Consider the following 20,780-nt stretch of genomic DNA (forward strand, 5'->3'; position numbering starts at 1 on the left):
GAATATCAGGAATTCTTAAATGCACTGCAACAAACTGCTCACTCACTAAGCTTTGGGAACTAGATGCATTATTTTAGAGTGAAGAAACCCACATTTCAGTACAACAACACTGCAAAACTAACTTCAACATTAGTGTCACAAAGGGTAAAAAAATCAATACTGACAACCTGAGATACTAACTACTGTGCCACCAAGTTTCTGACATACTTCACAATTTCACCATCTTACCATTACATATCAATTAATATATATATTGGGGGGTTGCCTTGGTTTCCACATGAATCTGAACAGACTGCAGACATAAGAATTTTCTTCAGTCCTTCCATGTTATGAAGTCAGACCACATGAAAGATTCTGCAAAAAGGTTTGTAGACCCCTAAACTACTGGGGTGGTCAATATCCCAAGCAGTAAACTTTCATTTAAAGGAAGTTCAGAAATGGCATTGTTACCATATGAGGGAAGCAATTGACTGACCAATATCCTTGAAATTAAATGTAGACAGGACATTTGATTTGAAGTATTGCTGGCTGTGAAACCATAAATATTTAGAACTTTCTTGACTTCTGCTATGTTAGATCCAAATTATTATTTTTACCCATTTTCTACCTGCAGCCAATTAAGAAAACTCCCTGCATCTCATCACTTTAAGTTCTGTAGATACTGCAGATGTAAATTCCTTTTCTGGCACAGAGCCAGACATTTCACTAGCAAGCTGACTGCTGAGCAACCAGAAAAACTGCTGTCAGAAGATGATATTCATATTACTAAGTGAGCAATCAATCTAAGAAAGCCAGCATTTAGTTGCAGATACATGCAAATATTGGAGGAATCCATACAAATTCTTGAACACATTGTATGTTAACATGCAGCTCACTTCATAGGGGGCATGGTGGATGAACTACATCTGAATTCCCTAATGACTGCTGCATCATATAAGCAAAGCTCAAACAACAACTATGCCATTTGCAAATTACTACAAATGCTTTGACAATCTTTGCCAAAGTGTCCAACAATGAATGTAGAGAACCCATTTTACATGTTCACAAATCATAAAGAACTTAATGAGATCTATTTTATTCTGATGTACAGAAAATGTACACATCCCAGAGATTAAAAAAATACATTAATAAACAGATTATAATCTATATTATACCTTTGAGTGAGGAAATAGGTTTGTAATGTCAGAAATATAAAATATAACCAATATTTTCCCTAGGGGTTCAGCAACATATTTACCCCTAAATATATGAGCTGCTGTAATATGATACAGTGATATTTTAGAATGATCATAACTACCACATTACCACACTCTATACTCTACGCTCTATAAAATTGTGCAATGTCTGCTAGTTACTGTTAACAAAATGAATCCCTTCTGGATTCAAGAAATATCCTAACTTCAGCATAAATATGATACTTTTCAGATTAATAATGAAACCCTTTAGGGCAATGAGTAAAAGAAGTAGCCAGAATTTTGCTCATAAAGCAGATATTAGTGAGCAAATATAACTTTGCTTTGCCCATGTTTATTGAATGTTACAAGCAACGAAAGTGCTGGGATTGCAGACAATGGAGGTCAATGGAATTACTATTCTCTGTATAGAATTAATGCATTCTCCTGTGAAATATAACAACCTACAGTTAATGATCAATCATGTGTGAGTTATAAAAGATGCTAATCAAATGAAATATAGGCTTCAGCATGCAAATTGTATTTCTAATCTACAATTCAGTCAGACATTGATATAAATATTGTCTTGCTTATTGTACCCTGCTATGTTGTATTTTCCAGCTGATAAAAAAACTAGAAAAGAGGGAGCTTTTTCAAATTATTAAGAAAGATAGTCTAAAATGGGACACATGTATACAGTTAAATACACAAAGAAAATTACACCATGATTGTTAATATGATTTGTCTGCCACACTGCATTCTGAAAATTCATTTATACTGTAATAAAATATTGAAATTAGTCTGCAAGCTCGTGTAGTTACAGGAAGTGGGATGCATAATTTAAATGGCTGCAGAGGCTATCTTACTTACCACTGCAGTGGTGAGATTCAGCTATTGGCAGAAGGAAGATTGCCAGTGCATTAATACCGTAGATGGGATACAGCAGAAACATGCCAGAAAAATGCATAGTAGTAATAATAATTCTATAAAAAGTGCAGCTCTCACCTCAAATATGGCCAGTACAATGCAGTTTGCTTGAAAAGAAAAACTGCAAGTCATTGTTAACTCTGTATCGTATATATATCCTGTTAAATTATGTGTAAAACACATAGAAAATGATGTCTGCTGGAACAGGGGATTCACAAATATACATCTATTTAGATCTATTTGGTAAAGTTTTCAGCCACCGTAAACATAACTGAATAAATGTAACTGTATTAAATAAATTGGCTTAATGAATCTACTTCAGAAATTTAAAATAATTTAGCAGTAGCAGTATAATTAGATGCAGTTTGCTTTAATGCACAAATAAGGATACTACACCATCACTTTAAAAGAGCTGTATATGAAATATACATGTTGCAGGTCTGATTATTTACCAGAAATAAAAATAGCTATTGCAGGCTGGCTTGTAAAAGCAGGCAGTATCTGAACAGATTACTAATCAGCTATGCAGCAAGCAGCATTCATTAGTGATGAGTATTAGAACAAGGAACTTCTGTACAAAAGTATCAAATAACAAGTGGCACAAATATATGGTTAAGAATAATATATATATATATACAGTGTATATAAACACACACATATATAAGAAGAATGTTACATTTTACAGAATCAAATGACATGTGACATAAATATATGGTTAAGAAGCACGGGTATATATATATATATATATATATATATATATATATATATATATATATATATATATATATATATATATATATATATATATATATATATATATATATATATATATAAACAGTGTATATATACACACATACAAACACATTTATAAGAAGGTTACATGTTACAGTAACATCCAGTTGCCTATATAATTGCTGAGTATCATTTTAATTGTTTGCCTTGCTATCTGCCCTTAATGGATTTCCTGGCAGGAAGAGCAGTAGCCACAAATCTGCAGGCAGCTCCATCTGTACCAACTAGTTATCAATTAAAGGGAACCTTATTAAGACAATTCTATTGTTTGGCAGCTTTGCCCTTCAGCACCACAATGATGAACAGCACCCAGCAGACCTATATATCCTTTTTAAATGAGTTAAAATAACAGGGAATGGGAAGATCATGCTTTCTATCTGGTACTGTCAACAGTATGGCAATATCAGAGCAGATTCACTGATTTTACAAACACAGACGGGCTATCGGTGACAAAGGTATACAGAATATAAATGAAACCACACATAGTAATAATTAAAATTACTATTACTAATAACAATATATAAAATATAATATATTAGGGGGTGTAACACCTACAGCCCTAAAAAAACCTGTTGAACTATAATTCTTTGCATCCCAGTGCTAAGAGTAGAATGACAACATGGCTGAGGGTGGTGCAGAGATCCCTGAACTGTTGGACCAGTATTGTTTATCACTATTGGCATGGTTTTATTGTGAGACAAAATCATTCTGAGATATTTTTATACAAACAAATTAAAAGAGGCCCACAACTTACAGCAATTCATAAATGTATTTACAATGTATTGGCACAATTTCTTTTTTACATTTGCAGCTTAAGCACTGCAGTGACACTTCATTGCAGTGCATAAAAAGCCTTATCGTCTCATTTCCCAGATTGCTTCCGGAAAAGCTTTTGTCCTGTCAAGGTTAGAAAGTAGATGATGTGGGAGTTTGATAGGTCTCTAGTTACTCAGCATCATCAATTCCTAGGAGCTAGGAGCTGAATAACTCTTGTACCTTCACAATGAGCCAGAGTAAAAATAAAACTATCTTTGATATTTAGGCTGTTTACCATTGTTCTGTTAAATAACCTAAAGATCCAGTTTTATTTACTAATATAAAAGCAGCATTACAGTAAGTATTTAATAACTGTTACACCACCAATGAAGTTTCAAAAGCATTATATAAAACATGTTACAGTTGAAGATTCAGACTGGGTACATCAGTGGCACTGGAGACAGAATCTACTTGTACTTATCTATTATTAATGGTGACGTCCCTTTTTGAAACTATATGACCCACTATGTTTTATCAGTATGAGTAGAATTAAGATTCTAACATAACACATCTATCTCTTTTCACCATTTTACAGGAAAACTATCCCCCCCCAACAATGTAGGTCTCTATAAAAATATATTTAATAAAACTGCTCATATGTAAAACCCTGTTTCATGTGAACAAACCATTTTTATAATAATATACATTTGTAGTAGTACATGTTTCATTGGGTAATCCTAAATTGAAAATTGCCATTTTAAGAACTAAGGGCCGTCCTCTGGGATCCTATGATTCTCAGTGCACACAAACAAATGATACGTGTTAGGTCACATGAGCCTATTAACTGACAAAGTTCTGTTTTTTTCTCCCACACTTCCTGGTAAAGCTGCAGTATTTCTGCTCAGGTGATCTCCAAGGCAGCACAGAGAATATCATTAAATGGGGGCTCAAGGTAGAGTCCTGCGCGGAACCAGTTTGTTAAACCCGAACCTGACCAGTGACCCGCAACCCACATACTAACCCGCTTGGACCCGCTACCCGACACGACGCCATCAAGAAACAGGAAGTGCTGTCATAGTAAACCAGAAGTGACATCATTAGAAGTAGGCGTGATCAGAAAAAAAGGAGTAAAACAGGAAGTGCTCAGAAAAAAAGGTGTTAAACTCGCTATTGAGAAGACACGCAACCCGACCCACAACCCCAAAACACGGGAAGCCGCCGACTTGTGTCTATACCCTTGTGTCTATATGTCTAACTTCTACCTGCAACCCACAGGGTACTGCAGGTTTTTGCGGGTACCCAAACCGCTGCAGGACTCTAGCTCAAGGGAAAAGATGTAAAAGGGCAATATTTACTTAAATATATATTCCAGTTTGGTAAGAATCTTTAATATGCCACTTAATATGATGTAAACTATCTGTTGCATATGTATTAACAGTGTTATGGAACCCTGATGAAACTCTTCAAAACATATGTTAGCATGTAGGGCATGTTTAATTGCTTATAATATAAAATGACAAAGACTATGCAGACTTTTCAAAATTATGAAAATGTTTAACATGCTATTGCTATTTGTATTTAACATCTGGTAATCAAAAAGGAAAAATAAAATAACCTATGGGCACAGTTCCTAATTAAAATGTATAACTGAAACAAATCAGCTTTGCAATGTGGCAGTTCCAAATTCATTTGTCAGTGTACTTCATGCCAACACACCATTAGTAAAAATAAAGAACCTCCTACTTTAATCTGTTGAGAAGTCTAGCAATGAAATAGTGAAAGAGATTTTAGGGTTCATTTGCCATGGTCAAATGTGCAAATGTTTCTCTTAGAGCCCATGCACAAAGCACTTACAACCTACCTGCAGTGAGAACTGTGCTTTGGATTGAAATTTGGTGTAAAGGGCATAGCAAAGCACTCACGGTGAGCCCTGTTCTTAACACCTGCCTTGACAGTTATCAAAGAGCCAGTATATTGCCTTGTCTATTAGTAGATTAAGGAATACTGCTTGTGTTGAGGATGCAAATGTATGGATTTTGTCATTTTTGAACTCAACAGGGCAAACAAGTGAATGAAAGAAATCTACTTAATGTTTGGTCCTTGCAAATGATGTGGTTAGATTGCCAGTATCAACACCCCCCCCCCTTCACATACAGTTTTGTCTTACAGCTAGGCAGGTGTCCATTATGTTGAGGGATTATTTGTACATTGGTAATCTAATTATCTACATCAAACGTAGGTCACCCTCATGCACAAATGGAAGGTTGTCACAAAACTGCTGCCATGCAAAACTCTGCATTCCATCTGGGGTGTAAAGAGTTTTGCCTAAAGTGTATTGTGGGTAAAAATTGTGGTGATTTACACCAGTCATTTGGACTTTGGACTCCAATTCAGTTTATATCTACTGTTGTTTTACTTGACCTCTGCTGTTCCTATAAACTGTTGTAGCAAGGGTGTCAATTACCAAATACTTCTTTCCTTACTTCATTGAATTATGTAAGGAAATATTTTTTCCACTGACATAAACAAAACACAAATCAATAATCATTATAATGTGCCTCCTTTAGATGTTATAGCATTATTGACCAATATATTTAAAGGGATACTGTCATGGGGAAAAAAAATTTTTTCAAAATGAATCAGTTAATAGTGCTGCTCCAGCAGAATTCTGCACTGAAATCCATTTCTCAAAAAAGCAAACAGATTTTTTTATATTCAATTTTGAAATCTGACATGGGGCTAGACATTTTGTCAATTTCCCAGCTGCCCCTGGTCATGTGACTTGTGCCTGCACTTTAGGAGAGAAATGCTTTCTGGCAGGCTGCTGTTTTTTCTTCTCAATGTAACTGAATGTGTCTCAGTGGGACATGGGTTTTTACTATTGAGTGATGTTCTTAGATCTACCAGGCAGCTGTTATCTTGTGTTAGGGAGCTGTTATCTGGTTACCTTCCCATTGTTCTTTTGTTTGGCTGCTGGGGGGAAAAGGGAGGGGGGTGATATCACTCCAACTTGCAGTACAGCAGTAAAGAGTGATTGAAGTTTATCAGAGCACAAGTCACATGACTTGGGGCAGCTGGGAAATTGACAATATGTCTAGCCCCATGTCAGATTTCAAAATTGAATATAAAAAAATCTGTTTGCTCTTTTGAGAAATGGATTTCAGTGCAGAATTCTGCTGGCGCAGCACTATTAACTGATTTATTTTGAAAAAATGTTTTTTCCCCATGACAGTATCCCTTTAAGTAATTATAATCTGTAATGTCCCTTAGTATAATACCAGCACCTCAAAGTCCATGGTAGATGTAGAAAATACATCTTGTTTAGCAGAGACTGAGTGAGTTGATATGGCTATTCAGACTGAAGTCTGTCCCTTGACAGCTTTACTCACTTAACAATAAAAAGTGCAAAGTTTGCTTCAGGTCAGCAGGTAGTCTTTACTGATCCCCATCTGATTGTGTATTTTATTACATTACCATGCATGCCACTGATTCTGAGGACTTAGCATAGTTAAAACAAGCTGACTTAACCGGTTGGAGGGATATTTGAACATTTACTGTGGTATAGCATCACAAACTGAATGGGGTATGGGATTTATTATACGGATATGCTTGAGAACTGGGGGGTTCTTCTGTAATTTGGATTACAATACCTCATCTACTAAAAATCATTTAAATATTAAATACTGTCAATATCATTAGTTTGCTATTACAGAGGAAAAGGAAATTGTTTAAAGTGATACTGACACAAAAAAAATAGTATTCAAAATATTAATGTACATCAAAATGTACCTATAGCTCATGTTGATATTTTCTCACTCATAGGGCTGCTTTTGTAAGTAATTGTCACTTGAAATTCCTAACCTGACAACCTAACAAACTATTGAAGCTCAAATATGACAGCCCCTCATAGAGGAACATGGGAGATCAGATGGGTAATGTAAAAGCATCTGTTAATACTTTTATGACAAAATTATAGATAGCATGTGAAGACAATATTATGATAGATGTAAAAAAGGTTTAATTTCTGGTGTCAGTATCTCTTTAAAAATACCTGTACAATTATTTGCATACAATGGATGTCATATAAGAAAACCTTCCTTTAATTTGGAGCATTTTGGATATTGGATTTCCAGTACTTCTGACCAACATATGACATGATATCATATAATATATTGAAACATTAAAATAATCTTAAAATATGTTTTTAGCATACTGTATTTGTGATTCATGTACTGTAGATTTGGGGGTCTGTTATTTTTTTCATAATTGTTACTTTTATCTTTTATTTAACAAACTGTTCAGTCCATTACTTTAAAGTATTACTGAAGAAATACAATATCAGTTTTGGATGAAAAAACTTTTTTACTAGATCATACTGCATGCATCTCACAATGCAGGAGTTTTAAAATTGCTCTTTAAATTTGATGAATATTTCTACTAGTTCTAAACTAAAACTAGTTCTTATCTGAAAAATAAGCTCCTGCGTTCATGATTTCCAGTAGTTAACATGCAGAGTTAAATCATAAGGTATGGTCACTCATGAATTATGTGTATTATTGGTAAACTTTGGTCTCATGCCAGAAGTTTTTCTTAGGTGTAGACTGAAAACTCCCCCCCCCCCCAAATTATATTTTTGCATGTAGTTTTGCCTTGAAAGCATTTTAAAATCTCACATATAAATAAAACTTATTTTATAGATAAACCATCAGTGCTGTAATATTAAAAAGCATTTCTTATCTTCACAGATAAGCTATTAGTACAGGTATGGGATTCCTTATCCAAAAACCAAATTACAATGCAATATACTGTAGTTTGTGAATTACAAGTGACATATATTTATTATATTAATTTAACTAATATACTACAGATGTTACAGTTAAGCAAACACAGACCAACGCACATTGCAAAATTTGAATAGCATATGCTCAAACAGCATTATTTATTTGAGGTTTTCAAAAGGTTGATGGTATTATACAATACAACTATAATATTATATACCACTCTAACAGGGGAATGTAATAAAAGTCGCAAAGAGCAAAACAATTCGCACTAATAAGACTAAAAATCCACATCTCGCAATGTAATATTGTTCCTTAAACTGTTATTGCATTGTGAATTTTAATTGCGCATTGCGAATTTTAATTGCGCACTCATAAGAAGTGCTTGAAGGTGTTGTAATATTTTGGAGCAAATACAACGACTTTTTCAGTAAGAAGTTTTATTACATTGACTGCGCATTGGCGCAAACTATAAAATTCGCAAACGGTCTTTCACTGTCGGAAGTGGTCGCTAAATAGTTTCCGGGCTCGCAAAAGCTATATTAAATTCGCACAAAGCAAAATTTGTTCGCGCAAAGGCATAACTTTTCGCATTGTGAATAGTTTTTCCGTTAGCGATTTTTATTACATTCCCCCGTAAATATATATATAACATTAAAAAAATGAGCTGTAGTGGAGAGTGGCAAATTATGCAAAATGAAATAAAATGTCCTTACTTGGGACTATGGTGACATTGACGGTCACGGTGTCATTTCCAAGCTGGTTTGACACCATACATTTGTATTCACCATTATCTGCACTGGAAGCTTTGCTAATTTGGAGTTCTGAAGACTTTCTGTGGAACAAACAGCAAATGCTTACTTTTTCAGCCAAAAAGTGTGATCTATTCCTGAAAAATGTAAAACTGTATCATGGGGTATTGTACATAAAAATATATAGATACACAGCCTGCACAATCGCACTGTGGTTCTAGATGTTTAACAGCTTGATAAGTTAATAGGCTGATAATGTATAAACCAGGCAGTTTTGAGGTACTGTTAAAATAAAATAAGTATCAAGAACAAAAAACATCTGCCTAATAGCAAGTGGGCATCCAGGGATCAGTGAGAGAGAATAAAATTCTGTGTATGCAGATTCCCCCAGGAGCCCCCCCCTGACTATGGGGCAAATAAACACCACCTAACGCTCCGCCACACTTCGTGCCACTTCGCCAGACGTAAATTCGTTACCAGTGCGCCAATTCACTAAAGTGTGAAGTTGCGTCTCAGCAGCTGAATGCTGGCGAAGTTTCACTAGCGTTAATTCGTCAGCGCGAGCATTTCTTAGCGATCTTTATCCTTTATCCTATTTCTATCCATTTTTACTTTTCACTAGATAATTGTAACATATTTTTGCTGCTACATTACATACATTTCTCTTGTATCTCTACCTGTTCAATCCTGTTATTCTATTATGGTGCTATCATTTTCACAGCACATATGCAAATATATTAACAACATTTTGTATATGCATTTTACCTCAAACAACAAAATAGAAAACTTACTTTTTCCCCCTTATTTTAATGTGCTCAGGCTTGCTGTCTGGCTTGTTTTTTGCTCCAATTTCTTTTTCTCCTTTAAACCATCTAAATTTCAAAGATGGTTGTTCAGAAACTGCTTGACACTTCAGCACCAGCTTTTTTCCCTCTTGTACACTCTGAGTCTTGATTTCTTTTAGTTTTGGAGATGCAGCTGAGGAAATAATAAAAAATATATTCAGTATTCAAATGTAAAAATTCACTATATCTATCTATCTATCTATCTATCTATCTATCTATCTATCTATCTATCTATCTATCTATCTATAGTCCATAGAGGCGCACTCGTAATCCTTGATGGGCAAATGCCTGGGTGGTGGTAATAACATCTTATATGAAACCAGAAAAGAAAAACTGCACTCCAAGGTCTTGATATGGTGAAAAAATTTAATTTTCACCTTTTTTCACCATATCAAGACCTTGGAGTGCGTTTTTTTCTTTTCTGGTTTTATATATATATATATATATATATATATATATATATATATATATATATATATATATATATATATATATATATATATATATATATATATATATATATATATATATATATACACAATTGCCCCAAAAAAGCTTCCCTGCTATTAACAGCACCAGGGTACCCAGTAGTAAATACTTTATAACTTGTATTGACACAAACCACAAATGAAATAAAAATAGCAAGCACATGAGTATGAAAACACCTCCTCACTTGTTTTATATCATACTGCCCCATTCATTACATGGAAACAAAAGCACATCACTTATATCATTACAAATGTAGAAAGAAGACAACAATAGCCTACAGTGAGTTGCTGCTGACCCGCTTTTTAAGGGGTGGTTCAATATGTTATAGGATGTCCTATTCCTAGCAACTTTCGTTATTTATTTTTTATAGTTCTGCAATTATTTGCCTTCCTAGTATGCTTCTTGTTTCTTGTTTGCCTAGCTTTCAAATGGGGTTCAGTGATCCTAGCAGCCAAAAACCTAAAAAAATAGCTCTGTACGTTTTATTACTTATCTTTGTAATCACACCCTCTGCTAATCATGTTACAGTCTCTGATTCAAACCACAGCTGGTTGCTAGGTTGAATGAGATCCTAGCCACCAGATAGGTTCTGTAATACCAAACTGGTGAGCTGCTGAACAAAAGGTAAATAACTGAATAAAAACACAAAAAAATTAAATAAAAACAAATTGCACATTGTCTCAAAATATCAGTGTCTACATCATACTAAAAGTTAATTCAAATGTAAATACCATTTAATGTATAAACAGAAGATAACAAAACTGAAATGGGGTTATGTAGTAACAGACGCTGGGGTAATTTCTAATGTAATACCTGGACTAACAAATGCCACTTTTCATAAGAGATGCAAGGCACTGTTCATTTTCAGTTAATAATGAGTTATGGAAATGGAATCTGCTCTTGCCAGTTTAGTGATATAAAGTGCATAATACACTATGAAGTTGAAATTATATGAAAGCATGAAAGCTTATTCAGTAATGGTTTCTATTACAAAATAACCTTTCAGAAATGAACAAGTTGTATTTAGCCTTCCTCTTCTTTTATTGTCATTCAATTGTAGCATGGTGGTTTAGTCCATCATAATGATCACTGTTCTTGTATTTTTAGACATTAAAAAGAAAATAGAATGTATGAAGGCAATCTTGGAGCAAAAGCAAAGGCAATCAATATATCAATATCTAATTTCATTGACTCTTCTTTTTAATATATACAGATTAGTAAACCTACATGGGCACCAAGGACTCCTGATATGCAATTTAATTGCCAAATCTTCTACTGTGTTTCTGCTTTCCTATATAGTTTAGATGCAGATTTTAAAGGTAATATCAAGCAAAACAGGCTGCATAACAAAAACATTAATGCAGACTGGAAGGTGTGTATTGATGCATATTGTACTATGAAGAAACTATGGTACTGTGCAAGATGAATTTTGTACTGTGCTACCACAACTAATCCCAATCTTGTGAGCAGCTCAAAAGACATGGCATTAATCTGATGTGCAGTATATCATTCCGTTATTTCACAGAGCTGTGATTGGTTACCCATATCTTACTTTGCTCCTGGGGAATAACACATCCACTGCTTATCTGCAAAGGAGCTTTGATACATTTTTATAAAGTAATGATTCTTTTTTTAGCTCAAATTTAGGCACCTTATATGAGTATTATTTAATAAGGGTTACATAAGTGTAATTTTCAAAAAGCGCTGTATTTTACCTTTACTGCATAAGAGTAAGGCACTCTTTACTTAAAACATATACTATTTTTTTTAACAACAAAACATAAAAAGAACACCAATTTTAAAAAAAAGTACTCTCTTCTTTGGATAAGTTATTTTTAGTCTAATAATGAGTAATGACACCAGAATAGGGATGTAGCGAACCGCCGAGTATGTGTTCGCGAACGCCGTTCGCGAACACCGGCAAAAAATGCGAACAGTTCGCGAACTGTTCGCGAACTTCAAACAACCGAAAATCGTTTGATTCGAACGATCGAAGGATTTTGATCGTTCGATTTTAGCGACCGAATGGTCGAATGGTCGAACGATTTTGACGCGAACGCCTATTGGCGAACGTCGCGCGACGTTCGCGAACTTGCGGCAGACGCGAACAGTCGAAGTTCGCGCGAACTAGTTCGCCGGCGAACAGTTCGCTACATCCCTACACCAGAAAATGGCCCATTGTGGGTGGTTTGTACCTCCACCAATCTGTATATGTTTATGCATGTTGTGCTTAAACAATCTACACCATGGCATCTAAGCATGTAAGTCTAATCATCTAAACATGCTGGAAGTAAAATCAAATGTATTTATTTTTCAAAAAAAGACAGAATGCTTTTCTTCTTAATATACTGCCATTAAATGTGTTAAGATAGTAGATCAAGAATACATGAAATTATATTGTCTTCATTTACAAATTTGCTATGTTTTTACTAGGAAATACTGTGCCAATTTTTATCTCTCTCCCTAACAATCAGTTTATCTTTTCAGTTTTAGCTACTTAGGCCTAATTAACTTGCCATCTCACATTTGCAATGATATATTTTTCAATCTATTAAAGAAGCATACATTTTAGTTCAATAAATATAAGCAGTATTGTAGATACTTTTTATTAAGGTATTTCAACAACACATACTATAGCATGGGTCCAACAATCCATTTAAAATTACAGGCAAAACTCACATCTGACTAAAGTAAATCAATGTTTAACAAACACTTTGTAACGTTCAAGCCAAACATTCAATGGGTCAGTGATACTCAATGTCCACCCCATCATTTTATTCACAAGTAGATGATTGTTCATTAAGACATAGGTATTAATTAATCCATTGTAACAGAGTTCAGCATATAAAATAATGTTTCTAGGCAAATGTCCTGCTACAAAGGTACAGCAGCTAAACAAACTAAGCAAGATTACTTCCATTATGTAAGCAACAGATTGCTGATGAGTGCAAGGTATCCCTGCAATGTTGCAACAGTCTTGGTTCCTCAGCAAAGACAGGTCTGTTAACCAGTTGCTTTGTCTTATGTTGTATCAACAGTCTTAGACATCAGGGCAGAGAATAGAAAGGGACAAACACAGCTTTCAATAGTAATACATATACAAATAACTTAAAAACCATAGAAAATTTGTAATGAGTGTATATTGAAGAGTTGCTTAGAATAATGTTTTCTTTTATTAGACAAATTTTTATTTTGGGGTTGCCTTGCCCTTTAAAAATCTCAAAGATACTTGCAGGCTCATGTAGTAATATAGCAAGCATTTTCTCTGTTCATTAGTTTTGTAACAGGGTGTTACAGTTCTCAGTACAACAGTTATTAATATACTGTGTATTACTAGAAAGCGGAATAGCTTTTCCTTTAGATTATTACAGGTATAGAATCTATGCTACGATTTTGCGGATTAGGAATCTTTCTATAATTTGGATTACATAACAAATGGAATGTCAACCCAAAAAATTATTTCTGCCTAATACCTAATAAAAGAAAACATAATTCTAAGTAACTTTGCAATAATTTAATACAAATGTTCTATAGTTTTAAGATATGTGTATATGTCTTGCTATTGAAAGCATTGTTTGTTTGTCCTTTTCTATTCTCTGCTGTGATGGCTCAGACTGTAGAAACAATGTAAGACTAGGCAACTGATTAACAGACCTGTCTTTTGCTGGGGAGACTTTTGCAATATTGTTTGAAAACAGTTAAGCACAACCATGAGTTAAGCAAATGCTACTTTCAATAGCAATTGTTTTTACAAATAACGTTAAAAGCACTGAAGATTTTTAATACATGTATATTGGAATGTTGCTTAGAATTATGTTTTTGTTTATTAAAGACATTTTTATTTTGGGGTTTACTTGCCCTTTAAGGCAACTAAAAACATGTAGCTTACAAGGTAGTACACAAGTAAAATGCACTGTCTTGTTATTACATAGAAAAAGAAAATCATAAGAAATAACACTTATTTGCTTAAAATGGACTATATGTGAGATAAATTAGAGCTTACAGGATAACAGGTTGCAGAAAATAGCCACTATACCTACACTTTTACTGTATTATTGGAAATCTAATTAACACCTAACTGATATTGCAAGTGATAGCCTAGCAGTTTTTCCAATTGCAGATCTCACAAAGGTGCTGCACAATAGTGATGTGTAGGTTTACCTATATTTTTTTTTTTCTTCATGAAAGTTCTGAACTACACCAAACTGAACAGATTGCTGTTTCAGCCAGCTAAGATAATTTTAAGACTGGATTTTGGTTTGATTTTGGTTTGGGGAGGCTAAGCCTCCCATAGATTATAAAAAAAAAAAAACATGTCCTGTACCCAAAAATTTTAAGTTCATCTATATGTGCTTTAATAGAAGGTTCCCAACTTTTACTACAAAGTTGACAAATACAGTACTTGCACCACATTTTGTGTTACACAATAATGTAGGGTTTATCCACATGGGCCAACTGTTCATTACCTAAAGTAATAGATATCAAAGCATTATAAGGACACAATATGCTCCCTCAAAGCTCATACCCTTTCACTAAGAATGTTCAGTGTGGTTTAATTCCAAAACAATTTATTTATGGGGAAATAGCAAGACTTAACCATATTTATTACTAACAGATTAAAGGCAAATGTGGAATTAACAGAATATTCATTTTCTTTGGCATTTTCGTTACTAAATTCAAAGCAGTAAACCAATTTAATTCTAATTCTTCCTGGATGCCTAACCTTCAAACAAAAAAAATGGAAAGCATTTAGAGCTATTGATTTTCAAGACCTCTAAAAGATGTAGTACTATATTTCATCTGCATTTTCTTTAGATGTACTGCCTGTGCAGTATGTAATTAAGCCTCAGATGTCTATGCTGCAAGCAGAGAAATAGAAACATAAAGTGAATAAGTCCTGACACTACTTATTATAAGCCATTTACACGTATATGTTTAAGAGAATGTAACCCTTTTGTCCTTGGGGGTGTTTGGGGTCATGGATTCTTTTAAAAAAAATAGTTGAAGTTCAGTAAAAATGCGAAGAGAACCCCTACAGCATCAATAGTGGTCTAAGTTGAGTAACAACCATTGCTTCTCCTACCAATGCTGTGGTGCTTCTGGACATTTTGTTAACAATTTTTGTTTAACAATGCAGCATTACTATTTCCAAGTACAGGCCATTATAATATAATTTCATCAGTTAATCAGTTAAACGATATCACTTCCAGAAGATTTTGATTTAACTTTACTTACATCCAGCACTTCAAGAATAATTGCAATTTTATAAATGTACCCATTTTCGATACCTCCCAACATTTGAAAAATGTAAAGAGGGACAAAAACATCAGCCGAGCATAATGCGACAACATTTTTGTGACTATGCCCATTTTATGGCCACACCCCCTAATTACCATGTCCGTTTTACAAATTTTGGCAAGTTATGAAAGTTTGAACACATTTCAATTTTAAGGCCATGTTTTATGTGTTATAACATAATGCTAATGAAGCTAAAATTGAGTCATAGTTTCCCCAAGAGACTTGTGTATCTTAAATAGTTACAATTGTTTCTTTGCTTATCTTAAATTGTTACAAATGTATCTAAGTGCAGCTTTGCAATTTTGTGGGTTCTCTGCTATTGATTCTCTCTTTAATTAATTACTAGGCAGAGAGTCTGAACTCTTTCAAGGGGGAATAGTGGTGGAAGGGCGGGCTCCGGGTGGAGGGAGGTCGCGGCACTGTCTAAGGAGGGGTGAAAATAGACCGTTAGCCAAGCTACCACCGATTCAGCAGATTGTGCTCTGGTTAATAAGGGGACAATTTACTGGTAGAAGGGCGGGCTCCAGGTGGATTAGGGCTGTGGATAGGTCCATTGGTGTGGTGGATTAAACCAAGAGCCTCCGAGGTACACCTTCATAACTGCCGATATAGCAGAAACGGCTTTGTAAGAGCTGGTCAGCCTCAATACTGATTGTAACACAGCAGAACTGATTACGGTGAACTGCTGTCTCCTCTTGTGGTGGATGTGGGCTGTGGGTAAATCCAGTGTTAGGGTGAATTAGACTAAGAGCCTCCGAGATACACCAACTAGTAGATTTGGCAGAAACAGTTTTGCAAGAGTTGATCAGGCTCAATACCGATTGCAACACAGCAGACCCGGTTCCGGTGAACTGCTGTCTCCTCTTGTGGTGGATGAGGGCTGTGGGTAAATCCAGTGTTAAGGTGAATTAGACTAAGAGCCTCCGAGATACACCAACTAGTAGATTTGGCAGAAACAGTTTTGCAGGAGTTGATCAGGCTCAATACCTATTGCAACACAGCAGACCCGGTTACGGTAATTTGCTGTTTCTTTGTGTTCCATAACACGTAACTGTCTATGGTTGTTTAATTAAATGTATTGGACATTGGTTATTTTACATCATTATTAAAAGTTACATTTTATCCATTCAATAGAGTGTTGGGATACACACGGTGGCATGGTGCAGCATTACTAGGGTCGCTCCTCTCTGCTTTTCATTTACAATTAGGGATGTAGCGAACGTCGGAAAAAAAGTTCGCGAACATATTCGCGAACTTGCGCAAAAACGCGAGCGGTTCGCGAACGGTTCGCGAACCCCATAGACTTCAATGGGAAGGCGAACTTTAACATCTAAAAAAGACATTTCTGGCCAGAAAAATGATTTTAAAGTTGTTTAAAGGGTGCAACGACCTGGACAGTGGCATGCCAGAGGGGGATCAAGGGCAAAAATGTATCTGAAAAATCTGCCTGTGTGTGCTTGGAAGAGATAGTGTAGGGGGAGAGCTGTTAGTGATTTCAGGGACAGATGATAGTAAGTTTGCTGGCTAGTAATCTGCTTGATACTGCTCTGTATTGGAGGGACAGAAGTCTGCAGGGATTTGAGGGACATTTTAGCTTAGGTAGCTTTGCTGGCTAGTAATCTACTGTTCTCTTTAAACAACTGCCATACGTTGACCTTGTAGGCATTGTTTGCCCAGTTTTTTTGGACGCAGCCACTGAAGCACAGTTGCCAGAAAAAATATGCCATATAAATGCTGAAAATAGTAATTTTTCGCCACTTTTCGTCACTTGTGGTATGTTGGTAACATTTCTGACACTTTATGCTTGTACCGAGGGTCTAGTAGCGTTGCGACCCAGTACAGGTCCTTCTCCTTAAGCCTCTTGATACGGGGGTCCTTCAACAGGCATGACAGCATGAAAGACCCCATTCTCACAAGGTTGGATGCAGAGCTATCCATCTCCGCTTCCTCATTATCAAGGACTGCATCATCCACGGTCTCCTCCCCCCAGCCACGTACAAGACCAGGGGTCCCCAAAAGGTCACCACTAGCCCCCTGGGAAGCCTGCTCCTGTTGGTCCTCCTCCTCCACAAAGCCACCTTCCTCCTCTGACTCCACTTCTGGCACCTCTCCCTGCGTTGCAGCAGGTGCCTGGGTTCGTTCTGGTGATTCCGACCAGAAATCGCGCGCTTCCAGCTCCTCGTCACGCTGGTCTACAGCCTCATCTGTCACTCGTCGCACGGCACGCTCCAGGAAGAAAGCGAAGGGTATTAGGTCGCTGATGGTGCCTTCGGTGCGACTGACCATATTTGTCACCTCTTCAAAAGGTCGCATGAGCCTGCAGGCATCGCGCATAAGCACCCAGTAACGGGGGGAAAAAATCCCCAGCTCTGCAGATCCAGTCCTACCACCCAGTTCAAAAAGGTACTCGTTGACGGCCCTTTGTTGTTGCAGCAGACGTTCCAACATAAGGAGCGTTGAATTCCAGCGAGTCTGGCTGTCAGAAATCAAACGCCTGACTGGCATGTTGTAGCGCTGCTGAATGTCAGCAAGGCGTGCCATGGCTGTGTAGGAACGTCTGAAATGGGCCGACACCTTTCTGGACTGGGTGAGAACGTCCTGGAATCCTGGGTACTTGGAGACAAAACGTTGGACTATTAAATTTAACACATGTGCCATGCAGGGCACATGTGTTAAATTGCCCAGTCTCAACGCTGCCAACAGATTGCTTCCATTGTCACACACCACTTTTCCGATCTGCAGTTGGTGTGGGGTCAGCCACCGATCGGCCTGTGACTGCAGAGATGACAGGAGTACAGATCCGGTATGGTTTTTGCTTTCCAGGCACGTCATCCCCAAGACAGCGTGACAACGGCGTACCTGGCACGTCGAATAGCCTAGGGGGAGCTGGGGGTGCACAGGTGTGGAGGAGGAGAAGGAGGACCCAGCAGCAGAGTAAGAAGAAGAAGAGGAAGAAGACGAGGTAGAGAGCGATGGAGGAGTAGAGGTGGTGGCAGAACCGCGTGCAATCCGTGGCGGTGACACCAACTCCACTGTTGTTGTTGAGCTACCCATTCCCTGCTTCCCAGCCATTACCAAGTTCACCCAGTGGGCAGTGTAGGTGACATACCTGCCCTGACCATGCTTGGAGGACCATGCGTCAGTAGTCATATGGACCTTTGGCCCAACACTAAGTGACAGAGATGCGGTAACTTGGCTCTGCACATGTTGGTACAGGTGTGGTATTCCCTTTTTAGAAAAAAAATTGCGGCTGGGTACCTTCCACTGCGGTGTCCCAATTGCTACAAATTTGCGGAAGGCCTCAGAGTCCACCAGCTGGTATGGTAAAAGCTGGCGGGCTAAGAGTGCAGACAAGCCAGCTGTCAGACGCCGGGCAAGGGGGTGACAGTCAGACATTGGCTTCTTACGCTCAAACATGGCCTTCACAGAAACTTGGCTGGTGGCAGATGACTGGGAATGGGAACAGGTGGTCAAGGTGGAAGGCGGAGTGGAGGGTGGTTCAGACGGGTCAAGGAGAGCAGAGGTAGAGCAGTAAGATGCTGGACCAGAAGGAGTGTGGCTTTTAGTTTGCCTGTTGCCTTTGAGGTGTTGCTCCCAAAGTGCTTTGTGCTTGCCGCTCATGTGCCTTCGCATAGAAGTTGTACCTATGTGGCTGTTGGGCTTACCAAGGCTCAGTTTCTGACTGCACTCATTGCAAATTACAATGCTTTTGTCAGAGGCACACACATTAAAAAAATCCCACACTGCTGACTTTTTGGAAGTGTGCGATCTGGCGGTAACAGTAGAAGTTGGCGGCATTGGCGGCAATGGCGGGTGCGTTGGCCGGCTGAACACAGGTGCCGATACATGTTGTTGCCCTACTGATCCCTGCGGGCTGTCCTCCCTGCTTCTTCTAAGTCTTATTCTCCTACTGCCTCTCTGACTCTCCGTCTCTCCATCTGAACTACCCTCCTCTTGCTCTCTTCTACTAGGCACCCACAAAACATCAATCTCCTCATCATCATTCTCCTCAGATGCATCAATTTCTTCTGACACATCACAGAAGGAAGCAGCAGCGGGGACCTCCTCCTCATCACTCATTATGTCCATCTCTATCGTGTTCTCTGCCAGAATTAAATCTGGTGTAAGGTCCTCATCTCCTTCATCTTCTTCTGGCAATAATGGTTGCGCATTACTCAGTTCAAGAAACTCATGGGAAAATAACTCCTCTGACTCCAGTGAAGAAGGGGCACCGGTGGTGGAGGAAGTGTTACGTGGGGTGGCCATAGCAGTGGAGGATGAGGAGGATGTTGTGGTAAAGTTAGAAACGGTAGAGGATGGGGTGTGCTGTGTAAGCCAGTCAACTACCTCTTCAGCATTTTGGGAGTTCAGGGTCATTGGCTTTTTAAAACTGGGCAATTTGCTAGGGCCACAGGATTGCATAGCAGCACGGCCCTAGCACGGCCTCTGCGTGGCGGCCTGCCTTTGCCTGGCATTATTTTTAAAAAAACAACAACAACAAAAACTCAGTTGGTTTTTCTGGAAACGATAATACACACAGCTAGATGGCAGTTTGAAGAAAACAGTGTGCAAATAATGCCTACAAGGTCAACGTATACACTACTACAGCGGTGGATACGGATTACGTAAAATATATGAATGCTGCTTGAAAAAAAGTAACTCAAGTGGTTTTTCTAGAGACGATAATATTATCAATATTTAGACAAAATGTGAACAAGCTCACACAGCTTGATGGCGGGTTGAAGAAAACACTGTGCAAATAATGCCTACAAGGTCAACGTATACACTACTACAGCGGTGGATACGGATTACGTAAAATATATGAATGCTGCTTGAAAAAAAGTAACTCAAGTGGTTTTTCTAGAGACGATAATATTATCAATATTTAGACAAAATGTGAACAAGCTCACACAGCTAGATGGCGGGTTGAAGAAAACACTGTGCAAATACTGCCCACAAGATCAACGTATA

The 20,780-nt window shown here is 37.3% G+C and overlaps 1 protein-coding gene across 7 annotated transcripts in view; it reads right to left on the bottom strand.

The window, feature by feature from the left end:
• Positions 1–20,780, bottom strand: part of LOC108706826 (pro-neuregulin-1, membrane-bound isoform-like) — a 516,025-nt gene that overhangs the window by 56,745 nt on the left and 438,500 nt on the right. For all 7 annotated transcript variants that reach the window (XM_041579862.1, XM_041579861.1, XM_041579860.1 and 4 more), the window contains exons 2-3: positions 9,969–10,155; positions 9,142–9,260 (exon numbers count right to left, since the gene is read on the bottom strand). In XM_041579862.1, the coding sequence (XP_041435796.1) occupies positions 9,142–9,260; positions 9,969–10,155 (306 nt within the window). The remainder of the gene's footprint in view (positions 1–9,141; positions 9,261–9,968; positions 10,156–20,780) is intronic.

The sequence above is a fragment of the Xenopus laevis genome, chromosome 1S, assembly GCF_017654675.1.
Source record: "Xenopus laevis strain J_2021 chromosome 1S, Xenopus_laevis_v10.1, whole genome shotgun sequence".
NCBI lineage: Eukaryota > Metazoa > Chordata > Amphibia > Anura > Pipidae > Xenopus > Xenopus laevis.